Source organism: Meriones unguiculatus, chromosome X, assembly GCF_030254825.1.
Source record: "Meriones unguiculatus strain TT.TT164.6M chromosome X, Bangor_MerUng_6.1, whole genome shotgun sequence".
In the NCBI taxonomy this organism is placed as follows: domain Eukaryota; kingdom Metazoa; phylum Chordata; class Mammalia; order Rodentia; family Muridae; genus Meriones; species Meriones unguiculatus.
The window spans coordinates 90,467,804-90,488,440 of record NC_083369.1 but is presented as its reverse complement, the minus strand read 5'-3'; the positions used below and the strand labels follow the sequence as shown (position 1 = coordinate 90,488,440).

The following is a 20,637-nucleotide window of genomic DNA, read 5'->3' as shown; positions in this document are numbered from 1 at the left end:
GTAGTGCCCAAGGAGACCAGTTTAAGGCCATGGACCTCCTGGAATTGGAGTTTTAGACTACTGTGAGCTGTCATGGGTTACCAGGAACTAAATTCAGGCCCTCAGGAAGAGCAGCAAGTACTTTTAACTCCTGAGCCATGTGTCTAGCCACCTCCAGAATTTTTTTGAAAAACTGTTTTAGATTCATTTATTTTAGCTGTATGTGTTTGCTGTATGTCTGTGTGTGCTTCATATGTATGCCTGGTACCCTCAGAGTTCAGAAGGTGTCAAATAACCTAAAACTGGAGTCAGGTTTTGATCCATCATATGAATACCAGAAACAAGTGGTTAGCAACAAACACTCCTAACCCCTGAGCTATGTTCCCAGTCTCCTTCCTGTGTCTTTAAAGTGAAATTATTATGAATATTTATACAACATTTAGCAAGTAATACAATATTTTATTGTGCATCGAAGACAATCTTAGAATCACAAAAGTTTGCAGTAATCATGCACCTTAGAGATGATATCATTTTGAATCATTGCTGTATCCACAAGTACTTTAAATACTGTATGGGTATAAGATTGTAAATCATCTAGTTTTACAGCCCATGGTCCTTCTTTAGGAAATTTTACATTTTATGTAAATGCTATAAACCCATGTTATATTTGAGTTTGAAACCTCAGATAAGTGTTATATTGGGAGCTGAACACATCTTCAGTTCCTTCTTCCTTTTTTAAAATTCTTTTTCTTTGAATTTCCTCTCTGTGGCAATGCAAAATTGAGTAACACAAAATATAAGGAACAAAAAAAAAAAGTCACAGTTTGGATATGGAAGTATCCATCACAAGGCTCATATGTTGAATTCTTTATCCCCAGCTGGTAGAGCCAATCATAAAGACATGATTAAGGCACAGCAAGATAGCTCAGTGGATAAAGGTACTTGCTGCCAAGCCTCCCGAAATGAATTCAATCCCCAGGACTCACATGATAGAAGAAGAGAACTGACTTCTAAAGGTTGTCCTCTGTCTTCACATGTATGCTGTAGAATGGGTGTATACACAGACACACAGGCACATTATTTTTTTAAACAAGTGACTGGATCATCAGGCTTCTTACCTAATCAATGCAACGGTCTGCTGGTGAATTCATATTATTGAAAAGTGGTGGAACTTTTAGGAGATAGAACTCCATAGGTGGAAGTAGGTCTCTCAGGCGAGCATATTCTTGGGTGCTATATTTTGTGCTAGTTACTTTCCTCAATCCATATTTACTTCTCATACCCATAAAGTGAGAAACTCTGTAGTACCATAACTGTCATTATAATGTACTGCTTCAGTGCAGGTCCAGTAGAGCCAGTGTCAATGGACTGAGGACTGTGAAACCAAAAGCCAAATACCAAAAGCCAAAAAACAAACAAACAAACCTCTTCATTTTTTTAAATTTCTTTTCTTCAAATTTCTTCTCTATGACAACACAAAAGTGACTAACACAAAGAAGAAGGAAGAAAATAAGGACGAGAGAGTCATTGACATTAAAGATGGTCCCTGTATCAAACTATTGAGTACATTTGTCACTCATTTTGAAGCAAAGGCTAAAGTAGACATAAAAGTAATTGTAATCATTACTATTGAGAGTTTACATACAAAGAAACTTTAACTAGAGGTGCTGTATGTGCTATCTCATTTAATGTTGAAACATTTGTTTTGTCCCACTTCACAGGTGAAGAAATTAACCCTCAAGAAGCAATGTGGTAGCTTATAATTACATGAAGTTTCCTTTGTGTCTTCTGAATATTTCCCAACAAACATTAAAAGTTTCAAACACTAGATAATTTAAAGTCCAGGTTCCAAAGTACAGTGACACAATTTATCTACCACCCTGATGCCTCTCAGGAGAACAAGATTTTTTTTTTCACTAACATCTATGTATAAAGCATTACAGTTGATAAGAAGGTTGAGGAGGAATGTCTGTTAAGTCTCCCAAACAGTACTGTTAGGAATCAATGTGTTTGTCTTTTGATTTTTTGGTAGTTAAGGCCTATAATAGTTCCTACCAGCAGATATTATTAATCATGATGGGGCTTATATAATGAGAATCTCAGATTTGGATGTGGAGAATGACAGTTCATAATCACATGTGTTTATGTGCTTACATTTATATGCATATCTGTATTGCAAGTACTATAAAACATGCCCAGCCCTTTGGCTTATATTTGTAAAGGCAAATAATTTGATATTATCTATAAAAGAGGAAAACTCCATTTGTTTGTTTGCTTTTGTTTTTACTAGACAAGGTTTCTCTGTGTAACAGCCATGGCTGTTCTAGAGCTCTGTAGACCAGGCTGACCTTGAACACAAAGAGACCCACCTGCCTGAAAACTCAGTTGTTAATTGTCCTTTGTTTTATATATGTGTGTGTGTTTGTACATGTTCTTTGTGTACAGGAGTACTAGGAATTGAACTCAGGTTCTCATGCTTGCATGACAAATGCTTTATCTACTGAAATTATCTCCCTACTCCTTTAAATTTCACTCTAAAACACCATAGCTATACTTTGGTTCTCCTCTGAGTGTATAACTCATTCTTTTAAAACGTCATAGCTAAAATTGTAAATAACCCTTAAGTCTTAAAGAACTTTGAGCTATGACTTTTGTAGGCAGCAGCCATAATGTGAGGATCTATAGATAACCCCTGACTAATGAAATTTTCAACTTATAGTATGGAGAAGCATTCAGTAGATACTTTATTTCAGTTTTTGAATTTGAGCTTTTTCTTTTCTAACACTATGAAAAAAATCACTCTTTATGTGTGGTGGTGAACACCAAGAAATTGAAGTGCTTCATTACATCTTAATCAGCCATGAAATCACAAGAGACCCAAAATTTCAGTCAACTGAGCCATAAGCTATGATGTTTGATAGTCAAGTTTATTAAATGCAACAAATTAATGTTGTTTTCAATTGATAATCAATTTCTTTGAAAATAACTTCATTATAATGAGGGACTTTGTATTTGTAATTTACTGGTATGAAAAATGAATCTATGTCACTTGAAGTAACACATCTGATTTTGTTTTTTGTCAATATCTGAATACAGACATTTATTCATATTTACCATGCTTTGAACATACTGATTTTTTTCTATTTATTTTGTGTGTTTTGTGTTTATAGAAAGAGTTTTGGAGCACTTACACAAAAGCACAGCAAGGAGAGACGAGCAGAGGAAGTGACTGGTTTCAATTTTATCTTACTTTTCCATTAATCTTTGGCCTCTTCATTATTCTCCTTGTCATCTTCTTAATCTGGAGATGCTTTCTAAGAAACAAAACTCGGAGACAGACAGTGACTGAAAGCCACCTTCCTTTCCCTCAACATCTTAACATTATTACAGCACCTCCACCACCAGATGAAGTCTTTGATAGCAGTGGATTGTCTCCGGGCTTTTTGGAATACGTTGTTGGGCGTTCAGATTCAGTCTCCACTCGTCTTTCCAACTGTGATCCCCCACCAACCTACGAGGAAGCCATTGTCCAGGTGAACCTGAGGAGTGAAACAGAACCTCATTTAGACCCACCACCAGAATATGAGGACATAGTCAACTCCAGTTCAGCTAGTGCCATTGCTATGGTGCCTGTGGTCACCACTTTCAACTGAAGCTGCAAACCTCGTTTTACTCTAATCATTTCTAAAATATTAATGGAAGAACTTTCTAGCACTTTACTACTACATAAATGTGTTGGCTTATTTTATTAGACTCTCACAGTATACCACTTCACATTTACTGGTTTGATTTACCTTTACTTTTGTTTCTTATTATAAAATCATCATCTGTGTTCATTTTTACAAGAGGAAACATGAAGGAAAGACATGCTGGTGACAGTCTTTATGTACTGTGGTGACATACACATGTCTGTACAAAATATATACATATGTGTGTATATGTACATGTCGCCGTATGTCCACCATCCACTTTGTGTACAACTAACTTCTACCGCAACACCTGTAAAGATATCATTATTCACCAAATTGAAGAGGCAGGGGGCAGTTTATGTGATAGTCAGTAACATGCATGTTTTCTAATTATATATGTTGGTTAACATCCCATTACTTCTTTCTTGAAAGAAAAACGTATGCATGGATTCATCCTCAATTTTAGAGATATCTCGCAGAGAGACAGAGACAGAGCATGTAGCATTCAGCATATGTACTTGATTGTAGTACGGAACAAGGAAATCTTTGATCATTAGGGCATTTAGCTCATTTTGTACAATATTTCCTCTTCTTGGCTGATTACCACACTCTGTCCCATTAAAATTTGCTTAGCATCATTTAGTATTTTGTGCCACTCATATTAACATCTTGTTTACAAGTAAATCAATGTGGTGAAATAATTTTTATGTTAATGACAGGGAGTAGGCACTGACTATTCCATTTCTCATTGTGTGGTGGGCAACAGTTTTTTTACACTAATTATTTTCTCATTGATACTAGGACTATATTCACTCAAGAATTTAAAACCAGTTTTTGAATTATTTTCTTAATGTTTTATACAGGATAAAATCTTATACTTAAAATTATCAATACATAATTTTCCATTCAGTCATAAGCTGTGATTTTTATGTTGATGTTCTATTGATGGAAGATTACACAGTATCTGCTATAGTAGATACATGCTAAATATAGTTTAGTCCCACATAGATCTCATTATTGTTGCTCTTTTATTTTATATTCTATTTTTTTAAGCTGCAGTAGTTTTACTTCATTCTCTTGTAGTAGAGGGAATAGGCTGTGAATGAACTGCCAAAATAAACTGATTTCAGAAATAATTTTAAAAGGTCAAATGAGATGGCATGTGTACACATAATTTTTACAATATTAAGATTTAAATGTATGGTCCTAATGTTATTATTATGCTACAAGGGGATATTTCTCCCTGTTCCCCTAGAATTGATCAGAGCTTTTATATAATGAGAAACAGAGCAGGCTGCTCCATAAATAGATAATATTTTTCTAATCTGAATGTATGGGCTATTACTTACCTTCAGACATAATCTGGACTGTACAAAAGCTCTGCCAATTTAAGTATATGTTCCAGTGCTGCATGGAATGAAGTAATGCTGGGAATTACACTAAAGTACCTGAGTTAGTTTATAGGGCTGATAGATTAAATATATATATATTGTAATGATAATGGTCTCAGTTTGACAATATTGCTTTGAATTTTTCCCTGACTATATGGTGATTTTTACCTTCTAATTAAGTCTGGAGTTGGAGATGTTTGATCCAGTGTACAAGAAAAGTTATGGCTTGTTTATAACTGAACATCAAGGCTATTTTTGTGGGGATTTTGTGTGTGTGTGTGACACTAATTTTAGGCTTTAGATGAGACCAGCAATTTTCAAATTGTGGTGCATAGATCCCAGGAGTTCTCTGACAGACTTCCATGGAATCTGTGAAATCAATATAGTTTCATCCTATCTGAAGACATTTCTTGTCTCTTTATTCTAATTCTCTCAAAACAGAATTGAACGATGGAGAACAATAGTCATCCCACACATCTCTTAAAAAAAGAAAATATAGCTATTTTTCATAAAATGCCAATTGTATTAGCATATATATTTAATTTTAGGTGACTTAGTGCTTTAATTTTTTTCAGTTCATTTCTAACATGTTAAATACTGATTGTTACAAAAGTTTTTTGGAATGTAGTTTTCCCAAAGGGTATAAAAGGGATCCAGAAACCAAATTTTAAGAACTTCAGGATTAGAAAAAAAGAACAGTACATTTTGTCACTAAGATAGGTTTTTGTTCTGGTAACATTATTTTACATTTTGAAGGCTGAATATTGTATTTAATACTTCCTGAACCAAAGTATAAGAATGAATGATGATTCTTGAAACAAAAGCTCAATGTTTAAATTGATCAGTAATGACAGCTGTTTAGATTGTTGATCAGAGAAAACTATACTAACCATAAATTTCATAGTAGCTTTTTTTCATAATGAGAGAATAGTAAAAATACTATTTTCTTCATGAAATTTTACTTTACAGTTTGTTGTTGTTGTTGTGTGTGAATGCAGTTTGGGTTTCATACTTTAAAAATGCTTTTTGTTGGCCCTTCTGGTTTTATAAAATGAGTTTCTTAACATTTATTATAAGTAAGGGGTTTATCTGGAATAATATATATTTTATGCTTTGCCTTTCCTACCTGATTAATACTGCATTTGCCTTTGATCATTTTTAATGAAGATTTATTTTTGCAGAATATACTTAATACCTTTCTAAGCAGTAAATAATGGAATTATGCAGTTTATATTTAAATAAAAGGAACTGCTCAAGGTTCCTCCAATAGAATGATTTTCAGACCTCCACCTACAATGCTTGTGTTTGGAATCCTTGCACTGCCCTTTTTGCTTTTGTCACAATAAAATATATATGTTTTAAATAAATAAAATGATTGCTTCTTTTCTTGTTGACCAATAAAAAAGGAGATGTTGTGTTTTTTTATTGCAAATGATAATTTTTTCAAGATTGATAATCTGATCCAGTAACTAAAGAGGTGGTTTTAACTTTCTTCTGTGTAAGTAACATGCATTTTATTACAATACTTCATGCTTTTAAATGCTTTGTTTACATTTAATTATGGTCTTTAACTTTTTATGTTTATACTAGGTATGATCTTTAGGTTTTGTGTTTTGGTATACTAAATAAAGATTTTTTAAACCCAAGAAATTATTTGTTCTGGAATATATTAATCATATGATTAGATGCCAAAAATACTGCATAAACTTTTATTAATTAAATTATTTTAATTAGGTAAAATTATAGAATTATTTTTGTTAATTTGTGACATATCTCTGTATAGAAAAGAAAAATAATATGGTGAAAACGTCAGAGTTTTTGCAGCATTAAAAACTTTCTGCACAAATTTTTAATGACCAAAAGAAGAAAAATTCTCGAGCAACAGAACAAGAAAATTTGAACACAGGGAACTTCCCAGAGACTCATACTCCAAGGATTATTCATGGAGATAACCTAGAACCCTGACAATGCAGCCACTTCTGATGAGAACTAATAGACTAAGAACAGAAAGAAGGAGAGGAGGACCTCCCCTATCAGTGGACTTGGGGAGGGGCATGCATGCAGAAAGGGGGGAGGGTGGGACCGGGAGGGGGGGAGGGAGGAGCTTATGGGGGGATACAAAATGAATAAAGTGTAATTAATAAAAGTTAAATAAAAAATTAAAAAAAAAGAAGAAAAATTCTCAACATCATATGGAGTAACAAGAAATCCAGCATCGCTAAAACAATCCTCTACACTAAAAGATCTTCTGGAGGTATCTCCATCCCTGATCTCAAGCTGTACTATAGAGCAACAATAATAAAAACTACATGGTACTGGCATAGAAACAGAATGGTGGAACAATGAAATCAAATAGAAGATCCAGAAATGAACCCATAAACTTAAGAACACCTGATTTTTGACAAACATGCCAAACCATACAATAGTCTAACTGGATGTCTACATATAGAAAAATGCAAATAGATCCATACTTATCACCCTGCACAAAACTAAAGTCGAAGTGGATCAAAGACCTCAACATAAAACCAGACACACTAAATCTGTTAGAAGAAAAGGTGGGGAAGAGCCTTGAACTTATTGGCACAGGAGACAATTTCCTGAACAGGAACACCAACAGCACAGGCTCTAAGAGCAACAATCAATAAGTGGTACCTCATGAAACTTAAAAGCTTCTGTAAAGCAAAAGAAACTTGTCAGAACAAAATGACATCCTCCAGATTGGAAAAGGATCTTCACCAACCCTATAACTGACAGAAGGCTAATATGCAGAATATATAAAGAACTCAAGAAGTTAAACAGCAAGAAATCAAATAATTCAATTAAAAAGGGGTACAGAGCTAAACATAGAATTTTCTGTAGAGGTATATAGAATGGCAGAAAAACACTTAAAGAAATACTCAAAGTGTTTAGTCATCAGGGAAATGCAAATCTAAACGACCCTGAGATTTCACCTTATGCCCATCAGAACAGCTAAGATCAAAAACTCAAGTGACAACACATGCTGGATAAGATGTGGAGAAAGGGGAACCATCCTCCATTGCTGGTGGGAATGTAAACTGGTAAAAAGACTTTGGAAATCAATCTGGTGCTTTCTCAGAAAACTAGGATTAGTACTACCTCAAGATCCAGCTATACCACTCCAAGACATATATCCAAAAGATGCTCAAGTATACAAGGACATTTGCTCAACCATGTTCGTAGCAGCTTTAGTCATAATAGCCAAAAGTTAAGGAACAGATACAGAAATTGTGGTACGTTTACACATTGGAATACTACTCGGCAATTAAAAACAAGGAAATCATGACATTTGCAAGCAAATGATCATCCTCAGTGAGGTATCGCAGAAACAGAAAGACATACATGGTATATACTCACTTATAAGTATATACTCACTTATTAGACCTATAAGAAAAACATACTAAGATCTGTACACCTAAAGAAGCTAATCAAGAAGGGGGACTCTGGGTGATATGCTCAATCCTCATTCAGAAAGGTAAAGAAGATGGACAACAGAAGAGGGAGAAAACAGGGAGCCTACCACAGAGGGCTTCTGAAATATTCTACCCTGCAGGGTATCAAAGCAGATGCTGAGACTCATAGCCAAACTTTGGGCAGAGTGCAGGGAATCTTTTGAAAGAAGGCAGAGATAGAAATACCTGGAGAGGACAGGAGCTCCACAAGGAGAGCAACAGAACCAAAATATCTGCTCACAGTGATGTTTTCTGAGGCTGATACTCCAGCCAAGGACCATTCATGGAAATAACCTAGAACCCCTGCACAGATGTAGCCCATGGCAGTTCAGTTTCCAAATGGGTTCCCTAGTAATGAGAATAGTGACTGTCTCTGACATAAACTGATTGAACTGCTCTTTGATCATCTCCCCCTCGAAGCCTTACCGGGCCACAGAGGAAGACAATGCAGCCACTCCCGATGTGACCTGATAGAGTAATATTAGATAGAAGGGTAGGAGGAACTGTGGGAAGGGCATGGAGGGAGAAAAAGGAGGGAGGGTTGTATTGGGAGGGGAAGTGGGAGGGAGCTACAGATGGGATACAAAGTAAATAAACTGTAATTAATAAAAATAAAATAAATTTTAAAAAAGAAGTGGAAACACCTGTTTCATGTTAATGTAATGAGTATTTTCATTTATGGGAATAGTGATTGATGTCTACACTTTTTTTTAAAAAAAGCTTGCTTTTGAAATTAAAAATAACACATGATTAAGACATTGTGACCACATGACATTTCCTCATGTGTAGCTAACTTAAAATAGCAAAATTTGATTCCAGTAGCATTAAGGAAGCATTGTAAATATGATTTGATCTTGCTGCTATAAAATTTTAAGTTACAGTTTTGAGAAATTTTAAATATAAATTCTAAGTATACATTATCTTTTAGCTTGATTATAGCAGCCATGAATCTCACAAATCTGATGCCAGCACCCCAGAAGACTTTCTCATATCCATAACTCTGGGATCTCCCTACATGCACGCACTTCCTGGTTACTGGAACACATCTAAGATCCCCTCTTTGAGTTTCACCTGAGACATGTGTTTTGGCTTTGGGGTTGGGGTTGATATCTTCTGTATTTGGTTTCTGACAGTCCTTGCTTCTCCCCTTTTCTCCTTGCTTTTCAGCCTCAACAATTTCCAAAAACTTATCTTTTTATTAGCCCTTTTGCCAGCTTCTTTACTAGTCTGTCCTGCTACCATACACCAGCTCTACTCTGATACACACACACACACACACACACACACAAACAGACAATTTTAACTGGGTATTACTGCTTTGTAAATGATATACACACTCAATTTCTATTTAAAAAATATGCTTTGATGTGTTTGATGAGCCAGCATACCTGCTCTAGCTTTGTGTAGCATGGTACTATATAGTTTCATTTAGAACCAATGAATAGATACACAGATATTACACGTTTTAGCAAAGAGATACTCTTGTATTACTTTTGTGTGCCACAACTTTATTTCTTTTATTGTCCAAGAGCTGAGGACCATACTCAGGGCCTTGCACTTGTTAGGCAAGTGCTCTAACACTGAGCTAAATTCCCACCCCTAAAGCTTGGTTCTTAGGTGTGTGTGTGTGTGTGTGTGTGTGTGTGTTTACAGTAATGCTACTCTGATGTCTATTATATAGTGATATTTTCTCTGATACTTTTTATATCCCTAATGCTATTTTCAGATAAAAGTTATGTTTAATCAATTTAATTTTCCGAAATTCATGAAATGTTTAAGAGCAAGGGCCTCATTTTCTTTTAAGTTATCAATTTACCAAAGTATCAGTAGTGGTTTTCTAATCAGTATTCTTTTTTTTTCTTCTTCTTCTTCTTCTTCTTTTTTTTTGGGTGGGGGGAGCTTTTCAAGAAAAGGTTTCTCTGTGTATCCTTGGCTGTCAAGGACTCACTTTGTAGACCGGGCTGTCCTCAAATTCACGGATATCCACCTGCCTCTGCCTCCATGCATCCTGGGATTACAGGTGAGTACCACCACTACCACCATGCCCAGCCTTGCTAGTATTCTTAATGTTTATATAGAACCGTGGGCCTTGTGCATGTTCTACTACTAAGTTATGCACGACAAACTTCCACAAAGGTCAAGACAAAATAAACAGCCACCGGGGAGAAACTGCTAGATTGCAGAGCAGATGAAACACAGAAGCTATGGAAACACAGAAGCGTAAAAGTGAGAAGCTAGCTTGAGCAGCAGAATTACTAGACAAAAACACCGACCTGTTTTTCCTGGTCCTAGTCTTGCTGAATATTGCAAAATCACATCAAGGGTCGACGGATGGGGGTAGGTGAACAGTCTCTGTTTTGCTGCTGAGGGACAGATGCTAAAGAGAGTTAAAGTAAGTGATGCCTTTGTAACATATCACTCCTCCAATACATAAATTCAAAATTGTGTGACTTGAATGTAAAGTGTTCACTCCCTCATTTAAAGAACTACTTTCCTAAATTAGAGAAGCAACGCCCTTTACAATAGCCAAAAATAACATGAAATACCTTTGGTGTGACTCTAAACAAGCAAGATGTATAAAAAAAAAAAAACTTCAAGTCTCTGAAGAAAGAAATTGAAGAAGATATCAGATGGAACGATCTCCCATGCTCATGGATCAGTAGAATAAACATAATGAAATTGGCCATCCTGCCAAAAGCAACCTACAGATTCAGTGCATTTCCCATCAAAATAACAACACAATTCTTTACAGAACTTGGAAGAATAATTCTCAATTTCCTATGGAAAAACAAAAACCCCAGATTTGCCAAAACGACCCTATACAACAACAGATCTTCTGGAGGTATCTCTGTCCCTGATCTCAAGCCATACTTTAGAGCAACAGTAATAAAAACTGCATGGTACTGGCATAGAAACAGAATGGTGGATCAATGCAATTGAATATAAGACCCAGAAATAAATCCATACACCTACAGATACTTGAATTTTGACAAAGAAGCAAAAACCATTCAATGGAAAAAAGAGAGCATCTTCAACAAATGGTGATGATATAACTGGATGACTACATGCAGGAAAATGCAAGTATATCCATATTTATCACCCTGCACAAAACTAAAGTCCAAGTGCATCAAAGACCTCAATATAAAACCAGACACACTAAATCAGTTAGTAGAAAAAGTGGGAAAAATCCTAGAACTCATTGCCACAGGAGACAACTTCCTGAACAGAAAACCAAAAGCACAGGCTCTAAGATCAACAAACAATAAATAGGACCTCATGAAACTGAAAAGCTTCTGTAAAGCAAAGGACACTGTTGTCAGAACAAAACAACAGCCTACAGTTAGGGAAAGGATCTTCACCAAACTTTAATCTGACAGAGAGCTAATATTCAGAACTAAAGAAGTTAAATAGCAAGAAATCAAGTAATCCAAAAGGGGGTACAGAGCTAAACAGAGAATTCTCTGTAGAGGAATATAGAATGGCAGAGAAACACTTAAAGAAATGCTCGATGTCCTTAACCATCAGGAGGATGCAAATCAAAACGACCCTGAGATTTCCCCTTACACCCATCAGAATGGCTAAGATCAAAAACTCAAGTGACAATACATGCTGGATGAGATGTGGAGAAAGGGAAACTCTCCTCCATTGCTGGTGGGAATGTAAACTGGTACAACCACTTTGGAAATCAATCAGGTGCTTTCTCAGAAAACTAGGATTAGTACTACCTCAAGATCCAGCTATACCACTCCTAGGCATATATCCAAAATATGCCCAACTACACAACAGGGACACTTGTTCAACCATGTTCATAGCAGCTGTATTAATAATAGTCAGAACCTGAAAAGAACCCAGATGCCCCTCGACAGAGGAATGGACATAGAAATTGTGGTACATTTATGCAATGGAATACTACTCAGCAATTAAAAACAAAGAAATCATGAAATTTGCAGGTAAATGGTGGGATCTAGAAAAGATCATCCTGAGTGAGGCAGAAAGACACACATGGTATATACTCACTTATAACTGGATATTAGACCTATAATATAGAATAAACATACTAAATTCTGTACACCTGAAGAACCTAAATAAGAAGGAGGACCCTGGGGAAGATTATCAGTCCTCACTTAGAAAGATATATGGGATGGATTGGAAGAAGGAGAAAACAGGGAACAGGACAGGAGCCTACCACAGAGGGCCTCTGAAAGACTTTACCCAGCAGTGTATCAAAGCAGATGCTGAGAATCCTAACCAAACTTTAGGCAAAGTGCATGGAATCATATGAAAGAAGGGGGAGTTAGTAAGACCTGGAGAGGACTGGAGCTCCTCAAGGAGAGCAACAGAACCGAAAAAATCTGGGCACAGGGGTCATTTCTGAGCCTGATACTCCAACCAAGAACCACTAATGGAGATATCCTAGAACCCCTGCACAGATGTAGACCATGGCAGCTCACTATCCAAGTGGATTCCTAGTAAGGGGAACAGCGAATGTCTCTGACATGACCTCAGGGGTTATGATCACCTTCCCTGATGGTGGAGCAGTCTTGCCAGGCCACAGAGGAAGACATTGCAGCCAGTCCTGATGAGACCTGATAAGCTAGGGTCAGACAGAAGTGGAGGAGGCCCTCCCCATCAGTGGACTTGGAGAGGGGCATGGGAGGAGATGATGGTGGGAGGATGGGATTGGGATGGAATGAGGGAGGGGTCTACAGCTGGCATACAAAGTAAATAAAATGTAATTAATGTAAAAAATAAAATTTAATTAAAGAATAAAAACTATTAAATTGTTTGCAAAGAAGACAACTACTTAATTTCTCATAATTGGGTGTTCTTGGTACCTTGCTTAAGTTATCAACTTCATGGGTACTGGAGAGTTGGTTCAGCAGTTTAGAGCACTTGTTGCTCTGCTTTTGTAGAGGCCCCACATGGTGATTCTCAACCATCCATATATATCCAGTTCCAGGGAATCCAATGCCCTGTTCTGGCCTCCTTGGGCACCAAACATACATGTGGTTCACATACATATATGCAGGCAAAACACTCATATATGTAAATCAAAATAAATAAATCTAATTTTTTTAATTTTTTAATTTAGTGGTTATTCACTTTACATCTCAGTTGCAGCTCCCTCCCTCTTCTCCTCTTGGTCCCTTCTTTCTGCCCCTCCTTCATTTCCCTATCCTCCTTCCCATACCCCTCAGAAAAGGGAAGACACCTCCCACATACACACAAACCCACTGCAAGACATCCAGTCTCATCAGGACTGTGTACTTTCTTTTTCACAGTGTCTTGGCAAGGCAGCCATGTCAGGGTGAAGTGATAGAAAGACATGCAACAGAAATCATGTCAGAGATAGCTTCCATCCCCTTTCTGGGGGACTCACGAGGAAGCTAAGATATATATATATATATATATATATATAGAGAGAGAGAGAGAGAGAGAGAGAGAGAGAGAGACAGACAGACAGACAGAGACAGAGACAGAGAGAGACAGAGAGAGAGAGAGAGACAGAGAGTCTAGGTCTAGTCCACTCCCGGTCCTTCGTTAGTGCTTCAGTCTCCGCAAGTGTCTCTAGGCCCAAGTTAGCTGGGACTGTTGGTCTTCTTGTGGAAGATCCTGTCCTCTCCAGGTCGTTCTATCCTTCCCCCTACTCTTCTACAAGGTTCCCTATGCTCCGCACAATGTTTGGCTGTGAGTCTCGGTTTCAATGTGTTGCTGGGCAAAGCATCTCAGAGGACAGACATGCAAGGCTCCTGCCTGCAAACTTAGTAGAACCTCATCAATAGTGTCATGGGTTGGCTCTCTCCCATGGAGTAGGTCTCAGGTTAGGCCAGGCATCAGTCTTGATCTCGGCTCTATCTTTTTTTTAAATTTTTTATCTTAATATTTATTAATTACACTTTATTCACTTTGTATCTCCCATAAACCCTTCCCTTCTTCCCTCCTAATCCCACCCTCCCTCCCCCTTCTCCACGCATGCCCCTCCCCAAGTCCGCTGATAGAGGAGGTCCCCCTCTCCTTACTTCTGATTCTAGTCTATCAGATCTCATCAGGAATGGCTGCTCTGGTCTGTCTTATCTCTACATATCCTGAATGTAGGGTAAATGCTGGATGGAAGTTTTGTAGGTAGGTTGGTGTTTCACTCTCTCCACCAGAAGTCCTGTCTGGGTAGAGGGTGACCTTTCCGGTCTCCATGACCCCTGCCACCAGGTGTTTCAGTTAGAGCCATCCCCATATCCTTCCAGGAAGCCACCCTTTTGCAGGTCTCCAGCTTGTCTAAGAGATTCCTCCACTAAAGGAAATGGGCAATTTTCTCTATACATTTCATTTACCAAAGTTAAATCAAGATCAGGTAGACAGTTTAAATAGTCCTAAGGAAATAATCATCAAAAGTCTTCCAACCAAAAAATAAATCAGTAAAGGCAAGGAATACGTGGTTTTAGCATAGAATTCTACCAGACTTTCAAAGAAAAGATAATACTAATACTCCTCAACCTATTCCACAAAATAAGAACAGAAGGAAAATTGCCAAACTTATTTTATGAGGCCACAGTCACCCTGGTATCTAAATCACACAAAGACTCAACAAATAAAGAGAATTTCAGACCAGTTTCACCCATGAACATTGATGCAAAATTACTCAATAAAATACTTGCAAACTGAACCCAACAACACATCAAAATACATTATCTACCATGATGGAGTAGGCATCATCCCAGGGATGTAGGGGTCAACATATGAAAATCCATCATATGTAATTTTTTTATATGTAATACACCATATAAGCAAATTCAAAGGAAAAATACCAAGTTATCATCTAATTAGCTGCAGAAAAATCCTTTGACAAAATCCAAAATTATTTTAAATAACAACTTTATGGTAGAGAGATAGGAGATATGACTAAATTAAAGATTATGACGAGTGTTAAATGTAATCACAAGGATTATTTTAAAAAGGAATGTAAAATATACAAAGGACTCTAATAAAACAACAAATCAACAAACAACCCAATCAATGCATAAGCTAAGGAGGTGAACAGATTATTCTCAAAATAAGATATATAAATGGCCAATAAATACTTTTAAAAGTGTTCAATATATTTAGCTGTTATTGAAATGTAAATTAAACTACTTTGAGATTCCATTGCACCACTGTCAAAATGGTTATCACCAGGAAAATAAGAAGTTGGAAAGAATGTGTATGTGATCACGATATATTGTACAACATTCTCAAAGAATTATTAAAAATATTTTTAAAAAGAAATTTATTTGTAATAACCAGAAGCTGGAAACAGCCCAGATGTCCCTCAACTGAAGAATGGATGCAGAAATTGTGGTACATCTACACAATGGAGTACTACTCAGCAATGAAAAATAAGGAAATCATGAAATTTGCAGGTAAATGGTGGGACCTGGAAAGGATCATCCTGAGTGAGCTGTCCCAGAAGGAGAAAGACAAACATGGTATATACTCACTCATATAGATATATAACATAGGATAAACCTACTAAAACCTGTGCATCTAAAGAAACTAATTAAGAGAGAGGACCCTGACTAAAATTCTCAATCCACATCCTGAAAGGCAAAGAGGATAGACATCAGAAGATGAAGAAAACAGGAAACAACTTAGGAACTGCAACAGAGGGCTTCTGAAAGGCTCTGCCCTGCAGACTATCAAAGCAGACACTGAGACTTATGGCCAACTGTTGGGCAAAGTGCAGGGAATCTTATGTAAGAAGTAGGAAATAGTAAGATCTGGAGAGGACAGGAACCCCACGAGGAGAGCAACAGAACCTGAAAATTTGAACACAGGGGTCTTCCCAGAGACTCATACTCCAACCAAGTATCATGCATGGAGATAACCTAGAACCCCTGCACAGATGTAGTCCATGGCAGTGTAGTGTCCAAGTGGGTTACATAGTAATGGGAAGAGGAACTGCATCTGACATAATCTGATTGGCCTGCTCTTTGATCACATCCCCCTGAGAGGAGAGCAGCCTTGCCAGGCTACAGAAGATGACAATGCAGCCACTCCTGATGAGATCTGATAGACTAAGATCAGAAGGAAGGAGAGGAGGACCTCCCCTATCAGTGGACTTGGGGAAGGGCATGCGTGAAGAAGGGGGAGCGAGGGTGGGACAGGGAGGGGATACCTTACTCAGGATGATCTTTTCTAGATCCCACCATTTGCTAGCAAATTTCATGACTTCCTTGTTTTTAATTGCTGAGTAGTATTCCACTGTGTAAATCTACCACAATTTTTGTATCCATTCCTCAACTGAGGGACTTCTGCATTGTTTCCAGATTCTGGCTATTATGAAAAATTTGTATTTGGGGGAATACACATTGAATAAACTGTAATTAATAAAAAAAAGTTAAAAAAAAGAAAATAAATGACAAAAAGTGCTGGAAGCATGTGGAGAAAGAGAAAACCTTTGTTATTGTTGGTGGTAATATATAAACTGATGAAGACCCTATGGAAATAAGTGTGGAAGTTTCTAAAAAAATCTAAAAGTACAATTACTATATGACCCATTTATACACTACTAAACTTTTTTCTTCTTTTTAAAATTTATTTATTTATTTATTACAGTTTACTTGCTTTGTATCCCAGCTGTCACCCCCTCCCATGTCTCCTCCTAATCTCACCCTCCTTCAACTCCTCCCACGCCCCTCCCCAAGTCCACTGATAGAGGAGGTCCTCCTCCCCTTCCTTCCGACCCTAGCCTATCAGGTCTCATCAGGACTGGCTGCATTGTCTTCCTCTGTGATATGGTAAGGCTGCTCCCCCATGAGGGAGAGGTGATTAAAGAGCCAGACACTGAGTTCATGTCAGAGACAATCCCTGTTCCCATTGCTAGGAAACCCACTTGGAGACTGAGTTGCCATGGGTTACATTTGTGCAGGGGTTCTAGATTATCTCCATGCATGGTCTTGGTTCGAGTATCAGTCTCAGAAAAGACCCCTGTGCCCAGACTTTTTAGTTCTATTGCTCTCCTTGTGGAGCTCCTGTCCCCTCCAGGTCTTACGATCTCCCACTTCTTTCTTAAGATTCCCTGCACTCTGCCCAAAGTCTGGTTATGAGTCTCAGCATATGCTTTGACACCCTGATGGGTAGGGCTTTTCAAAGGCCCTCTGTGGTAGGCTCCTGTCCTGTTCCCTGTTTTTTCCCTCTTCCCATGTCCATCCCATTTGCCTTTCTGAATGAGGACTGATCATCTTACCCAGGGTCCTCCTTCTTGATTAGCTTCCTTTGGTGTATAGATTTTAGTATGTTTATCCTATATTATCTGTCTAATATCCACTTATAAGTGAGAGTATACCATGTGTGTCTTTCTGCTTCTGGGATACCTTACTCAGGATGATCTTTTCTAGATCCCACCATTTGCTAGCAAATTTCATGACTTCCTTGTTTTTAATTGCTGAGTAGTATTCCACTGTGTAAATGTACCACAATTTTTGTATCCATTCCTTAATTCAGGGACTTGTGCATCGTTTCCAGATTCTGGCTATTATGAAAAAAGCTGCTACTAACATGGTTATGCAAATGTCCTTCTTGTATACTTAAACATAAGTTGGATATAACGTAGGAGTGGTATAGCTGGATCTTGAGGAAGCACTATTCCTAATTGTCTGAGAGAATGCCAGATTGATTTCAAAGTGGTTGTACAAGTTTACATTCCCACCAGCAATGGAGGAGGGTTCCCCTTTCTCCACATCTTCTCCAACATGTGTTGCCACTTGAGTTTTTGATCTTAGCTATTATGATGGATGTAAGTTGAAATATCAGGGCCATTTTGTTTTGCATTTTTTTCCCTGATGACTAAGGATGTTGAGCATTTCTGTGTTTTTCTGCCATTTGACGTTCCTCTATTTATTTCAATTGCACATGTACAATTGCAATTGTACAATCAGAAAGTGAAGACAAGGCTTTGAGAAGATCAGCAGTCTACCACTGAGCTGTATCTAGTTTCTCACACATTTCTTAGATTAAGACCCTAAAACAATAAAGCAATTTGCCTGCGACCTGCAGCAGTTTGTCTTAGTTTGACTCTGCTCTTCTGTAGCAATGCACTATTTATATAACAGCCAATATCCTTTCAAACTGAGGTTGCCTTCAGTAGCACTCCTCCTACCAAACCAAATTTCAATGTTGTTACATTCAAACAGAGGCTGCTATCTTACCTTATAGAATCATACTGAAGTATGTAATGTTATAGCTATCTCGACCCCTATCGAATTGCTCTGTGTCACCTAGGGAACCTTCGTGAGAATAGATTAGGTATATAATTGCTAACTATTGTCAAAATAAACACATCTTTTTTTTTTCTTTGAGATTGATATAACTATGCCTGATGACATGATAAAGATTTTAGTTTTTAGGAACTGACCTTTCTCAATTTTTTACAGAATATGTTTATTGATGCAGTGGTGTGTGGTGTGTGTGTGTGTGTGTGTGTGTGTGTGTGTGTGTGTGTGCCTGGTATCTGTGTGTGTCTGCACATGTGCATACCCATGACTGTGGACCTTGGAGAACAACTTTCAGGAGTAAGTTCTCACCTTCTACCATATTCAGGCAAGGACCTTCTTGTGTCCTATACTGCACTGTTTATTTCAGGGCAGCTGGTTCTTGCATTTCTTGGCATTCCTTGGCAATTATCCTGTCTCTGCCTCCCTGATTGAAGGAGGAATGCTGGAATTATATAAAAATAGGTTGTTATGTGGATTTGAGAGATAGAAATCAGGTTGTCAAGCTTACATGGCTAGCACCTTTACCCACTGAACCATCTTCCTGGGCCTCAAATGCTTTATTATGGAAACCCATAATTATTTGGGGACAAAAATATTTCCCCACTTTGGGAGAATCTTCTACCTCAAGATCTAGAGCCTTTGACCAAAATGGAAGAGTAATAGGAAGAAAGAAATGATCATTAAAATATATTATGGCCCGTTGATGCCCCTCACGCTATGACTCTCTTCAGACAGAAAAGGGATCTTGGAATTACAGCCGCCATTGTTACTGCCATCTCATTGGTGGCTGTTGGAGCTACCACTGGGGCATTAGCCATGAGTCATACTGTGCAGACTGTTCAGACCCTGAATAATCTTTTAGCCAATGTAGCTCATGCCTTAGATGTACAAAAAGGAATTAATGGTCAACTAAAAGGAGGCTTGATGGTGTTCAATCAGAGGATTGACCTCGTGCAGGAGCAAATTGATACCCTATGGCAAATCGCTCAACTTGGCTGTCAATGGAAGTATGCTGGACTTTGTGTCACTAGCATACAATATGAGAATTTTTTCCTGTGCTGCAAATCTGTCTAAACAATTGTCTAGCTATATTTTAGGTAATTGGACTGAAGAATTCGATACTATGATGGAGCAGCTGAGAGTGGCCATTGTCATGGTAAATTCTACCAGAGTGGACGCAGGACTAGCCACAGGATTATCATCATGGATTGCTGCAGCCATGAATCATCTGAAAGAATGGGCAGGCATGGGAGCGTTAGCAGGCCTTCTGGTGTTTGTCTCCTTGGTTTGCCTGTGGTGTATATGCAAGATTAGAGTCTCACAACAGCGTAATGCAGCCATGACCATTCAGGCCTTTACAGCCATTGAAGCAGGACATTCGCCCCAAGCATGGGAGCTAAAATGTTATGCTCAGGATGCGAGGCTAAGCACTGCACTCAGGGTCAGCCGCTTTCGACCCAGAGAAGAGCATGTCTGATTGCATGTGGGTTGATGCCCCAGGTCCCACCTCTGAGAAAAAGGTATCGGACGGGTCTGATGCTCTTTGGGTGGATGACACCTAAATGAACATCAGTACAAAGTCCCAATTTATTTCTAATATCAGAGATCAGACCTCTACTCTTGCCTGATGCGTCTAAAACAAAAAGGGGGAACTGTAGAGAGCTGTGTAATGCCACTCCTTAAAGATGGAGCTGGTTTCTGCCTTCCATCTTCCCGATGGTGAGTGCTCTCTGTCACAAACAACTCCATACTTGGCTAAGGCTGAGGATCTGGCTTGCTTCCATGTATGTGGACCTATCTGCATTGCCCACATGGCACGCTGGGGTTGGCTACCCCGAGGGTATTTAAGCTGTGGGCTGGC

The 20,637-nt window shown here is 38.0% G+C and overlaps 1 protein-coding gene across 5 annotated transcripts in view; it reads left to right on the top strand.

The window, feature by feature from the left end:
- The window catches only part of Prrg1 (proline rich and Gla domain 1), a 123,100-nt gene extending 116,401 nt beyond the window's left edge, over nt 1–6,699 (top strand). For all 5 annotated transcript variants that reach the window (XM_060374522.1, XM_060374520.1, XM_060374521.1 and 2 more), the window contains one exon: nt 3,150–6,699. In XM_060374522.1, coding sequence (XP_060230505.1) covers nt 3,150–3,632 — 483 coding nt within the window. In that variant the 3' untranslated portion in view covers nt 3,633–6,699. The remainder of the gene's footprint in view (nt 1–3,149) is intronic.
- Nucleotides 6,700–20,637: the final 13,938 nt, after the last annotated feature.